This window comes from Miniopterus schreibersii (genome assembly GCF_964146895.1).
Source record: "Miniopterus schreibersii genome assembly, chromosome: 4".
NCBI classification, from domain to species: Eukaryota; Metazoa; Chordata; class Mammalia; order Chiroptera; family Miniopteridae; genus Miniopterus; species Miniopterus schreibersii.
The window spans coordinates 9,400,798-9,420,005 of NC_138105.1; the positions used below are offsets into that span (position 1 = coordinate 9,400,798).

Genomic DNA, 19,208 nt, shown 5'->3' on the forward strand with positions numbered 1-19,208 from the left:
GTAGCTGACAGGATATAAAGCTGGGTGGCGCTTCTGGTGGCCACCATGACACTACACAGGAAAGGCAAGAAAAGACAAAAACAGAGCTGAGCAATGGAAAGAGATCAAGTCTTGATGACATCACTTAAGCCACTGATCAGCTGTCCTTAGGCCGAGAACTGCTGTACTTGTAAGTTGTAGGAGCCGATAAATTCCTTTTACTTGGTTAAGCCTCTTTGTGTTTGGTTCCTTTTTCTGATGACCAAAAGTTTCCCGATTAACATATACCATTTTTCATGTATTCAATGTTGCCTTTTGGTTTGGTTTTTATACACACACACAGTTTATATAGGCAAATACTGATTTCTTTCCTCTAGAAAGATGAGTAATACATACTTACTACTTTGATCCCAATTATATTTTAGAAGTCATGAGGTTTTTCACTAGCCTTTAATTTTAACTGATGATGTTTAATGTTAAACACCTAGTACCTGACAACTGTGCAATGACTTACATGACTTATCTTCTTTTAATCATCACAATTCAATGAGTAAGTGCTATTATTTCCATTCCTCAGAAGAATAAAGCTCAACGAGTAAAGTAATCTAGCTAAGATCAAAAGTTGGTGAGTCAGAACCAAGATTCACACTGAGGTAGGTCTGCCTCCAGAGCACATGCTTCTGTACTTCCCCACATATATGTATTTTATTCAGATACCTAACATTTATTGAGCACCATTATGTTCAAAGCCACGTGTTAGGTACTTGGAGGATACGCACAAAGGTAATTAAGAAGTAGACTCTGGCCCTGGCCTGGTAGCTCAGTTGGTTAGAGCATCGTCTCTGATATGCCAAGGTTGCAGGTTCTATCCCGGGTTAGGGTACATACAAGAATCAACCAACGATGCACAAGTAAGTGGAGCAGCAAATTGATGTCTCTCCCCCTCTCTTTCCCTCTCCCCCTTTCCCTCCCTTTCTAAAATCTATAAAAATAAATAAATAATTAAAATAAAATAAAAAGGAACAGACTCTGCCCATGAGGAGCTTAGTTTAATTTAGAGCTAAAAGCTTACATAGTCATGTACTTCAAAAAAATAATACAACACCTAAGGCAAGTAGGAATAAAATGCTATGGGAACAGAGAAGAGAATCACGAAAAGCCTAAAAACGCAGTCACTGCGCTGGTCCCTGAAGAGCAGGCAGAGCTTCCACTGGGGAGGAAGGAAGAGTCAAGGGCACGGCGAGCCCTAAACCGCACGGTGTGCGGGCCCGTCCAGCTGTGGGCTACCACTGAGGTCGGGGGTCACTGTAGCACTTCAAAACAGGAGTCGTATTCCAGGTTTGGACACAGGTAAGTTCCCTGGAAGATACAGGAAACAGCTCCCTAGGACTGATCCTGAAACCTATTAGATTTCCGGAGAGCTCTAGGTTCTAAAAGGCGCATTTTGAGGTGAAATGATGTGTTCACTGCCTTTTCCAGAATTAGCATAGTAAAGTCTCAGCTGGAAGCAGGGCGCAGAATTCTTCAGTAATCTGCTCAGGCAAAGGACCCCAGGAGACCGAGACAGAGAGAGGATAAGCAGCCCAGTCCCCTCCAAATAACACAAAATTAAAACAACAAAAGATCAAACAAACAAAAAACAACCTACAGATGAAGTGGGAATGAGAAGGCAACGACCCTGAAGCAGCGGGAGGGTGTGGGCTGGGAGCACAGCGGAGAAACCGGCCCTAGAGAAGGAAGTGGCTGCACCCTGGGCGCGGGCGCGACGGAGGGGAGTTTAGGCCCTTCTGAACTCGGACACTAGCTGCGGGAGCCGAGAGGACAGGAGGGGAAGGCAAGGGCTGCAACTAGTGGCCTCCACCTCAGAGCACGAGGCTTCAAAAGCCTGCATGTCCTCAGCTCTGAAGTTCTGCGTCAGTTCCAATTTTTGCATGAAGAAATTCAGTTGGAATTTTTACTGGAATTAGGCTAATGTTCGAATCAATTTGGGGAGGACTGCCAAGTTTACAATGTCTTCATATTAAGGACTACAGAATACATTACTCTATTGAATCAAGTCTTTTACGTCAATAAAATTTTAAAGTTTCTTCATGTAACTTTCTAAAATTTTATTTATTGCTTTTAAATAATAAGAGGAAAGGAGAGAGAAAGATGGAAACATCGATTTGTTGTTCCCCTCGTTTATGCATCAGTGACTGATTCTTGTAATGCCCTGACCAGGAATCAAACCCTGGCTTATTGGGATGACCCTCTAACCAGCTGAGCAACCCGGCCAGGGCGCTTCTGCATATTTCTAATAAAGACTGTTCCTACAGCTTTTATACGGACATTTTGTTACTGTTACTGCTACTGTGAAAGGGTTGTTTTAAACAATTTATTTTCTAACTGGTTATTGTTGGGAATGGGAAATGTATTGATCTTTCATATTCATCTTTATTCAATTGTTTTTAAAAACTCATTAATTCCACTTGTTTTTCAATAGATTCTCTTGAACAGTATAGGTTTCAATTCTATTATTTACAAATTATTCCTGCTCTAAAACAAAAGAAAATGTAGAAGCTCCATTTAGATCAGAACATTTGTGAACCGGTAATGGGTTGTATTACCTGTAGGTACTTTCCAGTTGTGTGTCCAGGAAGGTGTTCTGGAAGTAAAATGTCACACATTCTCCTGCTGGAGGCTTCTCAGGAACTTCAGGAAGGCAAAACACCACCCAGGAGTGAACTTCCGCAAAACTGAACTGGCCTGTTAAAGTCAGTGTATTCATGGGTCTGTAATTCACAGCAGAGGTGCACATTTGCATGGAAATACAAAATATGTGGAGGTGTTATATGTACACAACACTTTAACAAACAGAATTTTCAATAGCAGCTAAACAAATACAAAAGTACCCATTTAATTTTTCTCAGATTAATCTCACCCATCAGATTTCATGGGGGGAAAAAAGAGTGCTTATCCATACCTCTGCTTTTAATATTCAGTTAAGTGACACAAATAGCTTGTTTTCATTATAACATGCTTTACACATAAAGTTCAGTTTACTCAGGTAGATTTCACTTTTTAAAGGTTCATCTAGTATTTCTACTACACAAACTACCTAAACATACTTATACAAGAATCTCCTTAGGGTAACAGTCAGCATATGTGCAGGCAGAGAATTGGGCTTCTGAGTGAGACGGACATGGACTGAAACCCTGCTCCAGGACTCACTAGCTGTGAGCGCCTGGGCCAGTCAGGGAGCAATACCTTCTGTCTTGCAGGGATGTGGAATGATACTTTCTATCTTGCAAAATCGCGGGAACACACATACAAACACACACGGGAGTAAAATATATCAAGTAGATTTTAAATAAGTCAAGTGAATAATTACACAGAGTTAAAAATATAAAGTCTGTGAAATTAAAGGCTCAGAGGAATTTTAAGAAGATAGAGAATTCAGGAACCTAAAACTAGAAGGCCTTTTGAGATCATCCAGACCACCCTCTCATTTGCAGACGAGAAAACTAAAGTCCAGAGAGATTAAGTTTTCCCCCCAAAGTCGTGGGGAACAGATACAAGATTATAATCTGAGCCTCTTGATTCCCTGTTTGCTGTTCTTTCCGGTACACCAGGCTACCACCATTAACAAATTATAGCTCTATTTCTTATGTCAGCAATTTATTTCTTTTCCAAGTATCCATTTCTCATTTGTAAAAGGAAGACATTACTACCTGTCTTTTAAGACTTAAATGATACCTAAGCCCCTAAAACAATGCATGGCACAGGGAAAGTACTCAATAATTAATTTCTTTCCTTCCTCCTTCATTTAAGCCATCTCATCTTCAGGAAGAAAGCAAAAAACTACAAACAGGAGGATGTTTAAATTAGATGAAAGTCAGAAATAACAGAGACTACACATGCTAAACGCAATTTGAGAGAGTGTTATTCTATTGATCTCACAATGGTAGTCTATGTGAAAGACAGAACAATCCAGCTCAAACCAGTTTCTGAAAGAAGACAAAGACTAACATCAATGAGAAATATTAATCCATAGCATTTAAGTTAAAATGTACAAATACTGCCAGGCCGGGCGTGGCTCAGCAGTTGAGCGTCGACCTGGGATCCAGGCAATCGGGGTTCGATTCCCGGTCAGGGCACATGCCCGGGTTGCGGGCTCGATCAATGACTCTCTCATCATTGATGTTTCTATCTCTCTCTCTCCCTTGCCTTTCCTTTCTCTGAAATCAATAAAGATATATTTAAAAAAAAAAAAAAAATGTACAAATACCTACCAGAATTTACACTATAAAAATTAAAGGCAAGCTGCCCTGGCCAGTGTGGCTCAGAGGGTTGGAGCATCATCCTGTGCAACAACAGGTCACCGGTTCGATCCCCAGTCAGGGCACATACGCAGGTTTCGAGTTGGTTCTCTGGTTGAGACGCGTGCAGGAGGCAACCAATCGATGCTTCTCTCTCACACTGATGTTTCTCTCTCCCTCCCTCTCCCTTTCTCTTTCTCCAAAACATCAATAAAAACATGTTTTAAAAAATCAAAGGCAGGTTTATCTGCATTATGTCATATCCTAAAAATAAACGGCTCCCTCCTTTCTCCTACCTGTCCTGATCAATGCAGTGAGTTCTCTGATGGAGGGAAAGGGGTTTGATAAGGTGCTGGCGGACCTGGCAGGTTTTGGGTTGAATTCTTGGAGTCACGTATGCTTGCAGTGCGCCATACTGGCCTTCGATCGAGCGAACCTGACAACACGAAAAGGAGAGCGTGAGAATCACCCAGCAATGGCAGCTTTGCCTCAGTCTCTCCCGTCATATTTTGAAGAAAATAACGACATTCTATCAATCAACTAATTTTCAATCACCAGAGGGAAGGAAGATTTTAAAAGACTTTGGCAGTGGAAAGCAAAATTAACTCATCTATAAAAGTTACCCCACCACATAGTTCCAGCTGATCTGCCTACATTTAGCAATGCTAGGGTATTCCAAAAGACACACACTCTCACACACTACCCTACCATATTTAAAAACGCAGGCGCACGCTGTACTTTATAATATTCACAGGAAAATGGTTAGAGTTTAGACATTCTTGTTGAAGGGATGAGTGAGTTTTTCAAATAAAACTTATATGGAATATTTTATTTTCTCAGAAATGGGGGTACAATAGCATAAAGCTGTTGTTATAAAAATCTACTGACAGGAAAAAAATGTTCCCAAGAACTTAACTCTTGATTTTCCATGAAAATAGAGAAGCAGACCCATAATCTATTATGACATATTTAGATGAGGAAATTCTTTTGAGCTATTTTGAATATGGCTGGTTGGCTATCCTGAGAGTTCAAAAACAGTTAACAGAAAACAGTAATTCATTAAACTGTGAAGACCTAATCCTAGAACAGCTGGAAAGCTGCCAGCTACTCCCTCCTGCCCCCTTTCAGCTCCTCCCTGTTGAAATCCATGCAGTGATTGTACTCTCTCTTGTATTACAAAGATAGCTTCTCTAATCTGATATTTTAACTTACAATTTTCCCAGCATGTGAGGGGAAAAAAAAAATTCATGTTTTACCTCAATGGGAAATGTAAACACAAGTTTAAAGCAAGAGTTTTTGCAAATGTTACACTGCAAATATTGCTCTGAGTGGGAAGACAGGAAAGATAAAAGGGAAAAAAATAATAAAGAATAAAAACACTGAAAGAAAATAAAAAATAGATCTGAGAAAGCTATATAGGGTTTCTTTTTAAAGGGTAAGCTTACACATGCCCTTAAAGGGGAAGCTGCACATAATTTTTCCACAATAAAAGGTCATAGTGTCTTCTCGGGCTACATAATTCATATTCATTATTTAAAGCATCCTAACAAGAAAGAAAAACTAGAATGAACATACAAGTAACCTGAAACCCTACCACCCAGAAGGTGACACTATTGCTATTTTGATAGTCATACTTTCCTACATCTCTCTATGCAGAGGTACAAAAACAAATACATAATTTCACATAAATAAGTTTTATTTATATCATAAACATCTTTGTTTTTACTTCTAAGAATCACATTTTCCTTTATCACTGCCTGTCCTAATACTTTCACCTCCCCACCACTCCCGTCTGACTGAAGCCTCGCCCTGCTGTGTAACCTATCAAACCAGACAGGTGAGTTTCTTCACACACCTCTCTTCATATTTATACCATTATAAATAATATATATATACATATATAGGGATTTTATCTGTATTTTGTGATTTTCATGGACTCCGCTCCATAACCAGCTAATATTCCTTGGAATGAGCACGTAGCTATATAACCCACCATTCAATTATCACATGTGCATTTTTTTAGGCCTACTTTCAAATTAACTGGCACCATCTTGCTCAGTAAAAATGTAATTTTAAATGTTTAATTAGCTCACATAAAATATGCTTAAATATATTCCTTTAGTAATAAACATATCCCAGTTTTCAATTTTTCTTTCAAAATACATGAAAGGGGACTTATGTGGACTAAAGTAAGTTGCTTAGAAAAAAATTACATTTCACTGAAACTTCCTTAACCAGGTGTGAAAAAACTGTGTAGCAGCATCTCTCTTGGAAAAAAAACACACACTCTGAGTCTTAGAAGATTAGCAACACCAGGAAAAATATTACAGTCTCAATTTTTAGATCATAAATATATCAAAAATAAAAAAATTTAAATAAAATCTCATATTACAAATTAACTAAAATAGAACTGTGTATGAAAGTCAATATTTAATTATAGAATTATGTTACTAAATTGTCAAAATACCTCAAAAGATTTTCTCTAGTATAAACAGGAATAAATGATATCGCTAGAATGCAAGCAGAAAAATCCAGGTAGTAGGAAAATATAGGGCAAGTTCTCAGATACTTCAACAACCAAATGACCTTATATGGACCATGACTGGATCAAACTGCAAAAAAAAAAAAAAAATCGCCCTGAACGGGTGGCTCAGCTGGCTAGAGTGTCATCCTGTACACCAAAAGGTTGCAGGTTTGATTCCCAGTCGGAGCACATACCTAGGTTTCGGGTTCAAGCACCGGTCAGGGAGTATATGGGAGACAACTAATTGATGTTTCTCTCTCTCTCTCCCCTCTTCCCCTCTCTAAAATCAATAAAACATATTCACAAGTAAGGATTAAAAAACAACAGTGAAATGTGAACAGCAAATATTTGATGACACTTAGGAATTACTGTTTATTTTTCTTAGGTGTGATAACAGTCTTATGGTTATATATTTAAAAAAGAGTTACCTTTTAAACACATGTATCAAAATATTTACAAATGAACTGATAAAATCTCTTGTATTTGCTTTGAAATGATTTGGAGTGTACAGAGAGTATAAACGAGATTGCCACGAGTCCCTCACTGCAGAAGCTGGACTCACTGCTTTTACATGTTTGAAACTTTCCATAATAGAAAATTAGAAAACAAACTTCCAGTTAGAGGAAATTAAGAACTGATAATTTTAGAGAAGGTGCTTGGTTAAGTGATAATAGCAGAGACAGTGGTCTAGGCTGAATTGAAACCTAAGAGATCATTACAAAGTCATTACTACAAAATGACTCATTTCAGGGAGAAATTTAATGCAAAGAAATGATACCTTATGTTGTAAGATATACCAATATAAAAAACAAAGTACAGACTTTCAAGTAAAGGTAATTTCAAGCACTTTTACCTTGAGCTCCAGCCTTGTGGTATTTGCCTGGCACCGGTAGGTGGCGAGAAGAAAGTTGTCGTTGGCCTGGGAAGTATTCAAAGTGAAGGAAAAGGGTGAGCCCGTGTTGTTAGCAATAGAAACAGCATCAACATGGTTACGCTTACTGAGCGCCTGTCATTTGGGTGGCACTGTGCTAAATGCTTTTTGCTTACTCCTACGAACAGCCCTATGTGGGGGTTTTACTATGTAGGTTTTAACAAATGAAGAAACTGAGGCATGAGGGGTTGGGTAAATTTCCCCAGAGCCAGTTAAGTAATGAAACCAGAATTCAAATTTGTATCTTTGACTCTAAAGCTCAGGCTCTTTTCATCTTGAGACTCTATAACAATGTTCCAAAATAGTTTTCTAAAAACTTAACCGATAGTACCGACTCCTAATGTTTATAAAAGAAAGACAAAGACATCAATGTTTGGTACAGAATAGCTTTGCTTTTCACAAATACTTATGAGGACTGAGAAATATCTCATCTCTATTTCCACCAAGTAGCACAGTACATGGCTTACTGTAGGAATTCAATACATGTTTGTTAAATTAAATTGCAGTGGTAACTTCAAGTATTGTAACTTCTTGAAATTAAATATTAAACTACTAAAATAGCATAAAATAGGACTGACCATATTTTGAAGTAAGTGGTGAGTACATGAAAATAATTTTACTACTCTTCTACTTTTGTATATACTTGACATCTCCATAGGTTTTTATAAAGCTATCATTCGAGAAAACAGGTTTTAAATTAGTATGAAACACTCATTCCAAAGAATACAGAGTGATGTAAATAAGGTTAATCGTTCATAGTAATTTAGGAATGAAAGGTTTTATGTGTATATTAACTTGATTTTTTAAATAATGATAAAAATGTAGGCCCTAATGTTTTGTTTTAATTCACAAATGGATGACAAAGCATATATAACACAACTGTTATATAATTTCTTATCAAGAAAAAAAGCTTTACTATGAAATTACATTACATTGAAAGTTATTCCCTAATATAGTATCAACTTTGTTCTTTATCTCCTTGTACTCCTCCCTTTTTCATGTGTAGAACTACCTGCCCACTCGTCACCATCTCCTGCTCGGGCGCGCTCTGCATTGCAGCCACTGCAGACCTAACTTCCCTTCAGGAGCCATGCCAGCTCGGAGTCTGCTAGTCTGCAAGTGGTTTAGTAGGGCCAAAAGCTCTGAGAGGATCTCATCCCCAGTACCCTGCACACAGTATGTGCTCAATAAATGTCTGCTACATGAGCATTAAGCAAGATTCAACAAGCCCAGGAAAAGTGAGGGAAGACTGGCAAAAGGAACAGATCATGTTCAAATGCAGGAATGTGTAAAACTGTACAGTACTTTCAAGACATTAAGCACTTCAGCTTGGCAGAGCTAATGTTCGTGGAAGGGAAAGTAGCAGCTGTGGCCGATTAGTGGAGATGGAATCAAGAGCTGAACCATGGAAAGGTTTCTATGCCACAGCGAGGAATCTAAACTCACGTGCAACAGGGAACAAGGAAGCTCTGAAAGGTTTTGAGAAAGAAATGACACAGTGATGTCTGTATTTTAGGAAGACCTGTCTGGCAGTGTGCATCATAGCGGGAAGTGGGGCCATCCTGGCGACAGGGAAAGGGAACGAGCGGTTCCAGAAGCACAGTGAGGGCCCAGACGGCTAACAGCAGGGGAAGGAAGCGGAGCACAGGTAGAACAGCGGGGGAAGGACTGGCGGGAGCTGGGGACTAATTGGATTTCACGGGTCAAAGGAAGGATCTAGGACAACACTCAGCTTCTGGATTATCTGAGGACAAAGAAAGAGCAGGAGCAGATTTTGAGGGAAAGGTTATTATAGGAGAAATGGATGAAGAAACATGGAACCCTCGTGGTGTCTGTAGGCTTTATTCAAAATCAAATAGAAGTGAAAGTGTCTTAAGAATTCTTTATATTTCTACTCACCTCAGAATCACAGCTGCTGAAGCTGACAACAGCAGAATTTTTATCCACATCAAGTAAATCTATTGGAACATCACTCTACAGTCAACATTAAAAAAAAGGTTCAGACGGAAAACTACCATTTTTTCAAAGCCTATTTCCTCTAAGGGTTTTCCTCATGTTCATCCCTAAACCTGAGAGTGTGAATTCTCTTCATTTATATTTGATAATATGTACCTTCTAGAAAATAGATATAATAGAGAATAAATATTATGCTGACCCATTCTTTTTAAATTTGGAATATGGGAGGTCATAGAGTATCATCTTACTATCTCCTTAAAAGTAGAATCTTCCCCTCTGTGTCAGTGCTAAAAATGTTACCAGAGGCAACATATAATCATATGGCCAATCTTACTATATCAGCTCATTTTTAACAATTTTAAATTCAGCTGTAACACAGAAAGATAATTTTTGGTCTCCTCTGGAAAGGCAGTTTCTTTTTTTTCTTAATTTTTCAATTACAGTTTACATTCAGTATTATTTTGTACTAGTTTCAGGTGCACAGCACAGTGGTTAGACAACCATACATTTTACAAAGCGTTCCCCTGATATTTCTAGTACCCACCCGGCACAGTACATAGTTATTACAGTATTACTGGCTGCATTCCCTGTGCCGCGCTTCACATCCCTGTGACTCCTCTGTAACCACCAATCTGAACTTCTCAAGCCCGGCACCTTTTCGCCCAGCCCCCCGCAGAGGCCGTCTCCAGGACCACGCCGCTCTACAGTGTCCTATGCAGATGGTGCTCCTGAAACTGCACTGCGGCAGGCCCAGCCAGCACGGTTAAAGATTTCTCCCTTTAAGTTTTGATTAACAATCTGATCTCCCCCACATCTTTTTAAACCTTGTCTTCTTCCTCCCCGTAGTCTTTTCTCATTTTCTGATTTTTTTTTTATCATCTGCTTGTTCTCCATTCATCATACTATCACCCTTTTCCACTTCCTGAGTATCTTCCAACTTAAAGAAAAAAATGATTAAATATATTGAAGAATGACGTTGTATGTTACTATCCTTAAATTTCACCTTCGGGATTATCATGTTTGCCTAATGACCTACGTAAGAACTGATAATGCAAGATGTACTGCAGGCTAATTATTTTAGTATTTGAAACTTAGAAAAAAGTTCAAATAAGGGTATTAAATTCTGGAGTTTTCTAAGTCCCAGCTCTGTTAAGATTCTCCTAAAGATTAGCCGAAGTACAAAATACTTACTATCCTTTCTGACCCATCCTCAAACTTGAGTCCTTCAGTCTTGTGTTTAATATGTACAAGATAAATAAAAGTAAAGCTATAATTCAGATGATCTATGAGCAAACTGGTAATCAAATGGAAGGCTATGTAAGCCTTTAAAAGTACTACCTAAACTACATATAACATTTAAAAGACAAACATCACTGTCTAAACTAAAAGCGTTCAATAATTAGCGAGTATAACTGGTGCGTAAAATAGATCCTGTCAAACAACAAAGAAATCAGACGTTTTGCTTACCTGTATTAAGACGTTATCTATCGCTGTCTGCACCTCTAAGATAAGGCTGTAGCTGGCATCATCTCTATTTAATGTAAACTTGTCGTTTATACTAAAAGAAGGCACTGCTGACTTTGCTTTGCTTGACTGCGAGGACTGCTGGTACTTCTCTCTCTCCTGCAGGACCTTACACTGCAGCTGCTCCAGCTCACTCCTAGGGGAAAATGCACACAACTCTCACCTGCAAGTACGAACATCTGAGGTCCTTAGAGTGTTCATAAAAATCTGAGACATTTACTTCTCTGCAAAATGGATTATTTTTTAATCCTCACCTGAGGACATATTTAGAGAAAAGGAGGAAGGGGGGAGGGGGAGGGAGATACAGTGGCGTGAGGGAGAAACACTGATCAGTTGCCTACCATATATGCGCCCTGACTGGGGAGAGAACCCATAACCTTTATGGTGTATGGGATGGTGCTCCAACCAACTAAGCCACCCAGGGCTGCAAAATTGATTTTTATTGGTTGAGCTAGAACTATAACACTAACAGGAACAAAATTTTTGCTTCTAGGACTGACCAAGTGATTCCACATTATTTATCTCTAATCTAAAAATTAAGACATCTACTCAGTCCCATACCAGCTCTATTAATACAAAGTTGTAAGTCGGGTCTAAATAATTAATTCTAACACACCAATCTGGTCCCAGGTGCATATGGTACTAATCAGAGGAGACCCCGATTGTACCAGGGCACAGGAACACGAGACTTAAGAAGAAACCAGTAACATGCACCTCTCAGTAAGACATCAGGGGAGACAGACAAAATAAGGAGGCTGTAAAGCTTTAACATTTGAGAAAAGACTCATTCGTCCAGGAAATAGTTACTGAGTGTGTCGTATGTGCCTATATGCCAGGTGCTGAGTGAACAGAGCAGACAGAGCTTCTCAGGAGCTGCATCAGGAGCGGAGACTTGGTTGAAAACATAAGATATTGTACGAGGATGTGAGCTAGTCAGCATTAACTCCACTTGCTATCCTTGTGGCATGGACACCAGAACTTGCTGCCCTGGTGGCTTTGGAGAAGCACTTGTGGGAACTGTGATGTGGCTCAGTGAACCAGAACACTTCTGTAACTCTCAACCACCACCAAAAAATACTGGCGCTCACTCCCCCAAGAGGTTGACAGGGGTTGGAGTAGGAAGAGCAGTTTCAGCACCTCCCACTGCCTCACTGTATGAAGCAATTTTACTTGAGTCCTCTGCAAAGGAACTGTCAAACTGAACAGGCCACAAAATCAATCCCTGTGTCTAAGGAAGTCACCATTACTCATTTCCGGTAAGAAAACATATAAGCCAAAGTTAGAGATTCAGAAAGGCCTGCAGGAGCAGTGAACATTAGAATTAATGAGGACAGAGCCATCTGTGTTAGCTGCTTTCTAACGCCTGTAAAAAACAAAACACTACAACTCCCTACAACTAAACAAATAAAAATATATAATTCTTGATCTAAGAAAAAGTCAATATACAATAAAACATACAAAAAGTATATTTCTAACTCCAAAATATTAATCAGCACTTACTGCTAATTTTCTCAAGTTGATAAACTTTCATTTAAAAAAGTGATAAACAAATTAACTGTGTAATTCCTTCCAATAAATATACTGCATCTATAAGTAATAAGAAAACCACCACCACACACTTCATGAAATGAGAAAGAAAAAGGCAAACAGAAATCCAAAATTACCTTAAAGAAGAAATTTTATTCTGCATCTCCTGGTTAAGTCTGAATTCTTCGCCTGGCCCACTTTCCTTGTGAACAGGCTCTGTTGTCAGACCCGTCACCCAGCCTGCAGAGATGAATTGCAATCGTGCACCATTAAGCTCTGCACGTGTTAAAAGAAACCCAGTCTGCATGCCCTTTGTCCACCAACATAAACCTTACTCTTAGGATCTATTTCTCTTCAAAAACCAAACCAAAACAAAAATCCAAAGCAATTAAGCTGGAAAATATTCAAACCACAAAGAAATTACTTAAGCATTTTGTGGTATTATTTTTGCTTTGCCTGAAATACTATTATATTATGATTAAGGAAATCTTTCATTTAATTTACAGTTTTAGTCTTCAAGTATGAAATAAGTCAATATATTCTAGCAAATGCAAAAATAGTTGATGAATTAAGAACTGTTTTTCAAGAGTTATTTTCATGTTAAGTTAAACTCTTGTATAATTATTGTGAGAATGCAAAAATGACCTACTCAAAAGCAAGCAAAATTTTATAAGAAATATATTTCTTATATTAATATATAAATAAAATATAAACTAAATTTCTTTTTAAACCACAGACTACCACTTAACTATTAAGGGTATTACTGATATGCCAAGCATTCTTAAAAAGTATTATTTAAATATTAACTGTTTTATAAATCAATATATCCTTACTTTTTTAACCAATAAAACTTTTAATGCTATAGATAAGAGTGACTTACATCATTCTTACAGACTACATCACCTGCAACCTATATACTTTTATTAACCAATGTCACCTCAGTATTCAATAAAAAAGTAAAAAAGATAAATAAAAATAAAAATAATTTTAAAAAGAGTGACTTACTAATAATATGTTTTTAAAAAAATGATTGTCAAAAGCAATTTACTAAATTGATGTTTTTTATTATCGGTTCTTTCTTTGACTCCCCATTACCACGTACCTCACCTGAATATGTGGCTACCACAATTTCGTCATAGCCATCTTTCCCTACACAACCGCCCTGGATAGATGTGACACTTTCAGACAGCGCCTATAATAAATTTAAGATCAAGCATTTCATTAATAACTAAAAATTTCACAGATATGTTAAAATAAGCCACAAAACTTATTTCCTGTCTCCTTTATTCAACATATGTTTACTGAACACTTATTATATATAGACACTGAGAATGGAAAGGCAAAAACCCTGCACAAATGTCGGAAAATGCCAATGTTTTCAGATTTGGGGGAAGACTGAAAATGACTCTGGCCCTAGCCAGTTTGGCTCAGTGGTTAGAGTGTCGGCCCCCAGACTGAAGGGTCCAGGGTTCGATTCTAGCCAAGGGCACGGACCTCAATTGCAGGCTGGATCTCTGGCGCCAACTGGGATCGTGCAGGAGGCAACTAACTGATGTTTCTCTCTCATGTCAATGTTTCTCTCTCTCTCCCTTCCACTCTCTCTGAAAAGCAATGGGAAAAATATCCTCGGGTGAGAGTTAAAAACAAAAACAAATGACTCACACATTTGTGTGTACCACTCAGCTACAAGTCATCTAATGAGCAACATTAATATAAAAAAGGTGTTTTAAAAATTGCATAAGCAAAACTCTCAAAACACTTATAATCTATTTTCTGAATGCCACAGACCATGTTTCATGTGCTTTATCCAAATAGTTTTTAAGATGAGTGAAAAATATGATAGAACCTATATAGAACCTTTGGGGAATTTGCAACTATGGAGAAAAAGCAAGTTTTTCAGAAGTTTGGGGTTTACATACCTTTTAAGCAATACTTTCCCAAATTTTCTGATAATAATCACTTGAGTGAGTCAAATAGCAATCTGTATTTTTAACCAGCACTCTAGGTCAGTGGCTTTTTTTCTTTAAATTTTTATTTATTGATTGGTTTTAGAGAGAGAGAGAAAAGGGAGGTGGGAGAGAGAGAGAAGGATTTGCTGTTCCACTTATTTATGTGTTCACTGGTTGATTCTTACATGTGCCCTGATTGGGAATCGAACCCACAACTTTGGCATATGGGGACAATGCTCTAACCAGCTGAGCTACCACCTGGCCAGGGTTAGGTGAGTGGCTTTTAAGCTATTTAGAAAGCAAGCAACATATTTATATTGCTAGCTAGTATATATTCACACATGGACATATACAACAGATATAACTTAAAAGGTTGGTGTTGCACTCTGACATATTCTAATCTATTCTAATTCATTAAAAAAAAAAAAAAAAATGTGTTGGCAACCCACTAAAAGGCTTTGTCCAGTAGTTTGAAAAATCCTGCTAGGTAATTCTTATCAGGAGAGCCTGAGAACCACTGTTTTAAGGGAGAAGGCAAAGGAAATGGACACTAGCATTAAAAATGCTAATGACTGCTGGGGTAGGTTGGGAGGGGATAAGTGGAGGAGGGATAGATATACGGGCGGGATAAATGGGGATGGACAGAGACCTGACTGGGGTGTTGAACACACAGCACAGTGTACAGATATGTGCTGGGGAATTGTACCTGAAACCTGTATAATTTTGTTAACCCGTGTCACCCCAATAAATTTAATAGAAAGTAAAAAAAAGTAAAATAAAATCCTAAAATAAATAAGTATAGCCAATTTTGAATTTTTAAAAAATCCTAGTTCCCTTCCTCCTTCCTAGAAGAGGCAAACCTGTGAGCTGTGTTACAAATCAGGCTCCCTCAGCCTTTCCTGAGACTAATTACCTGAGAGACTCGAGTTACAAAGGTTTGATTACAAGTCTGCATCAAGTTAGGTTCAAAGGTGCACTGCTAAGCAGATCTCACATACACTGGAAGTCTTCTGAAAAAAAAGCCATGTGCCCCATGTCCCTCCAATTTTTTTTTAAAAATATATCTTTATTGATTTCAGAGAGAGGAAGGGAGAGGGAGAGAGAGAGAGAGAAACATCAATGAGAGTCACTGATCGGCTGCCTCCTGCACGCCCCCAACTGGGGATCGAGCCCACAGCCCGGGCACGTGCCCCGAACGGTAATCGAACCGCGATCTCCTGGCTCCTAGGTTGATGCTCAACCGCTGAGCCACGCCAGGCCAGGCTTCCCATACATTTTTAAATTGTCTTTTTCGATTTTTCATCACAACTTTAAATAGTTACAAAGAAAGTAATTTCTGGAAGTTTTAAAGATAATCATTTTAAAACTGTCACATCCTTTAATCAAACCCAATGAATTCAAATACCAGGACAACTTTATATACACAATCACTGACTTAAAAAAATGGAAAAATAAATCCTTTAACAGCTGGAAATTTGACTTTATCCCGTGTTCTACTTGAACTCTTATTTTCATTCCATTTCCCCCACATACATTTATCTTAATGAAACATACTTGTACGCTTGAAATTTTTATACTTCTTGCAACCAAGAAACATAAATGAAATGTTTTATCTTCTGTGATCCTAAAGCTCTAAGTCTTAGGAATTTCTATCATTATAATCAGTATTACATAATTGACTGAAACGAGTATACAAGATTTAGTAAATAATAATTGATACAAAAGCAAAATTCTACAGGAAATGTATCTGATGAGATGAATAAAACATTTTTCTTCCAAATTACTCATGTATCACAAGGAAAATTGTTTCTATATTGCTAGAATAAGGTTGGGTTCAACATCAGCTCTAGTCCTGTTTTTCATTTTCATAGATAGAAAGAAACATTAATTAAACTTAGTCACATAAAGATGTTGATGAGAATAAAAGAAATTTTGTTACAGAAAGTTTGCTCAATTGTTTAAACATCTTCCAAGTTACATACCTAAAATCACCAACTGATCTACCACCAAACATGATTTTTAATGACATATCATCTACAGACTAGGTCCTCCTTCAATTTATTGAAAGCAAACCACTGAAAACCATCTGACTTGTAGGAGGATGTCTTACCCAGTCAAGAGCCACATACTTTCTCACTTCTTGAGTGGTTTATCGGGTGACTATTAATTGTAACTTACTCTTTCCCTCATTTAGAAGTACCTTAATTAACCCAATGTACTTAAAAAAGTTACAAAAATAAAAACCTGTTAACTTCTACATATTTTTGGCTAATACAGCATTTTTGAAATTCATTTATCTTATATACTTCAAGTATATATTTGTAAAAGTCTTAGACTTGTAGATTTAGCTAATATTTTTAAAAAATCAATTTATATTTTTTAAAAATCAAATAAGGGTAAAGAGATGCTAGATAACACAGTAGAGATACAGCTTATGCAAATAACAACCCGGGAGGCCAGACAGGGAGGTAAACTCACAAAAGACCCTGCTCATTCCTCAAAATACTGACAAATGAATATATTATACGTTTAACTAAAAATATCATGTTTAAGGTATATATATATATATACATTTTTTCCCATTCTTTTTATGATTTGCTCCTTAACTTTTTTGATTAAACAAGCACTAGTCCAGACTGTGTCAGATCAGAGGATGCCTCCTGATCAGGAAAATAAAGGGAGTGACGTTATGAATCCAAGATGAGGCAGCTTATTTGCAGCTTAACCTACGCGGAGACCAGCACTTGTGTCCTTAGATGAACAGGAGAAAGGGGAGAGAGAGGATTTCCTAGGGCCATACCCAGCAGAGGAGGGAAATGCTGTGTCATTACTGGAGTCTGAAACAGAAGTCTAGGAGGAGACTTAGGGTTCAAATACAAAAGTGTCTCAGGGTTGAAGAGAAAAAAACAGGACATCAACAACAAAGAATTATTATGTATTTTTAAGCCTAAACTATTTTTTGCATCATTAGCAAGAGGACTTCTTATACCAAGTAAGATGAAGAAATATGAAATAAATCTAGAATATAAGTTGTATAATACTTTTATCCTATTATCTATCTAGCATACTTATCTATACACCAAAACATCTGTATTTGCTGATCTGCAGTTCAAGCTGAGCCTGGGAGGTACCACTGTCAGAGAAATTAGACTAAAGGAGAAAAGTTGATGCTGAGTTGGGGCACGCGGCAGGATGGGGAAGCCTGGACTGAGACCACTACTTCGCGAACATGAAAGATTCAGGTTATGCCAGAACGCTTCCCCATGTGGCTTTGTACCAGGGATAAACAAGCTTAACTACATTTAAAATTTGTGAACTACAAATTACTCTTCCCTAGCATTTCTCCTTCTACAGTGGACTCCTGGGTAAATAGAAGTGAAATTGCTAACAACATGAAGCTTATCCCCCATTACTTTACGATAGCAATTTTCAACCAGGACGCCACAAGAATTTTTAAAGCATGCAGTACCTGACTAGTCAAGGGCACTGACCTTTTTCCCCTTAAGACTGTTAAATAAAATAAAAAAGACAACAGCCAACATAATAACAGCCGTCTAGTATGAATGAATCAAAATTAGACCTATTTTTTGTCAGAGCAGCAAAAAAAATATATTTTTTGGCATGCTGCAGAATTTTAGTAGTTTATGTGCCATGAGATGGAAAAGGTTGAAAATCGCTGCTTTACAAGAGTCTCATTTATGTTACCCGAACATACGTTACTCCTGTAATCTATTTTGCATTATAGAAACTAAGGCAAAATATTTAATACTTAGATATGAGGAAGTACTCATTCAGCTTGAAGGCAACAGTCTATTATATATTCAACCACGAGAGTAGTCTAGAGAAGATTGATAGCATCAAAGCAGCAATATTTTAAGCCAAACACAAGATTATAATAATTTCATTTAATAAAACATCAGTCACCTCTGTAATTATTTGATTAATAATAAGCACACAGTCTTTGAAAAACTGAACTTACTTGATCAAAGCGTAGAACAGGCTCATTTGCGTTATCAAAACCATACACTTCCACCGTTCCATCATCTCTCCCAACAAGTAAATCTTGAACCCCGTCACCCACAATGTCAAAGCTGTCGACACACAAAATACCTTTAAAGAAATAAGTGGTAAGTTAATAATGCTAACATCATACGCAAGTATATACCAAGTAAGAATAAAAAAATCAGCATGCGGGAGAAAAATCAACAAACCCTTTGAGTACAGTCAGGTGTCCCCTTCTTTCCCATGCACATTCAGCCACCTCCAAGGCTTTAACTAGGATCGACATGGTGAGGACCCCCAAGCCTCTGTCTCCGGGTCTGGCCTCTCCCTAGAGCTCGGGGCCCATTCAGCAAAGTCCCTATTGAGCCTTTTCTCTGAGACCTCATGGGCACCTCAGGCTTCCCGCGCTGCCCCTCCAGGCCTCCTCCCTGCCTGGCACCACCTGGCCGTTCAGTGCCGATCCAGACCGCTCCGCTCCAGGTTCCTCTCGGTCTCACTTTCACATCACACCCACGAGC

General features: G+C 38.0%; 1 protein-coding gene across 1 annotated transcript in view; it reads right to left on the bottom strand.

Moving 5' to 3' along the window:
- BBS7 (Bardet-Biedl syndrome 7) overlaps window positions 1–19,208 on the bottom strand; it is a 37,788-nt gene that overhangs the window by 4,865 nt on the left and 13,715 nt on the right. The window contains exons 8-15 of the mRNA XM_081136331.1: window positions 18,668–18,798; window positions 13,847–13,931; window positions 12,877–12,979; window positions 11,156–11,348; window positions 9,632–9,706; window positions 7,655–7,720; window positions 4,574–4,713; window positions 2,586–2,750 (exon numbers count right to left, since the gene is read on the bottom strand). Coding sequence (XP_080992457.1) covers window positions 2,586–2,750; window positions 4,574–4,713; window positions 7,655–7,720; window positions 9,632–9,706; window positions 11,156–11,348; window positions 12,877–12,979; window positions 13,847–13,931; window positions 18,668–18,798 — 958 coding nt within the window. The remainder of the gene's footprint in view (window positions 1–2,585; window positions 2,751–4,573; window positions 4,714–7,654; window positions 7,721–9,631; window positions 9,707–11,155; window positions 11,349–12,876; window positions 12,980–13,846; window positions 13,932–18,667; window positions 18,799–19,208) is intronic.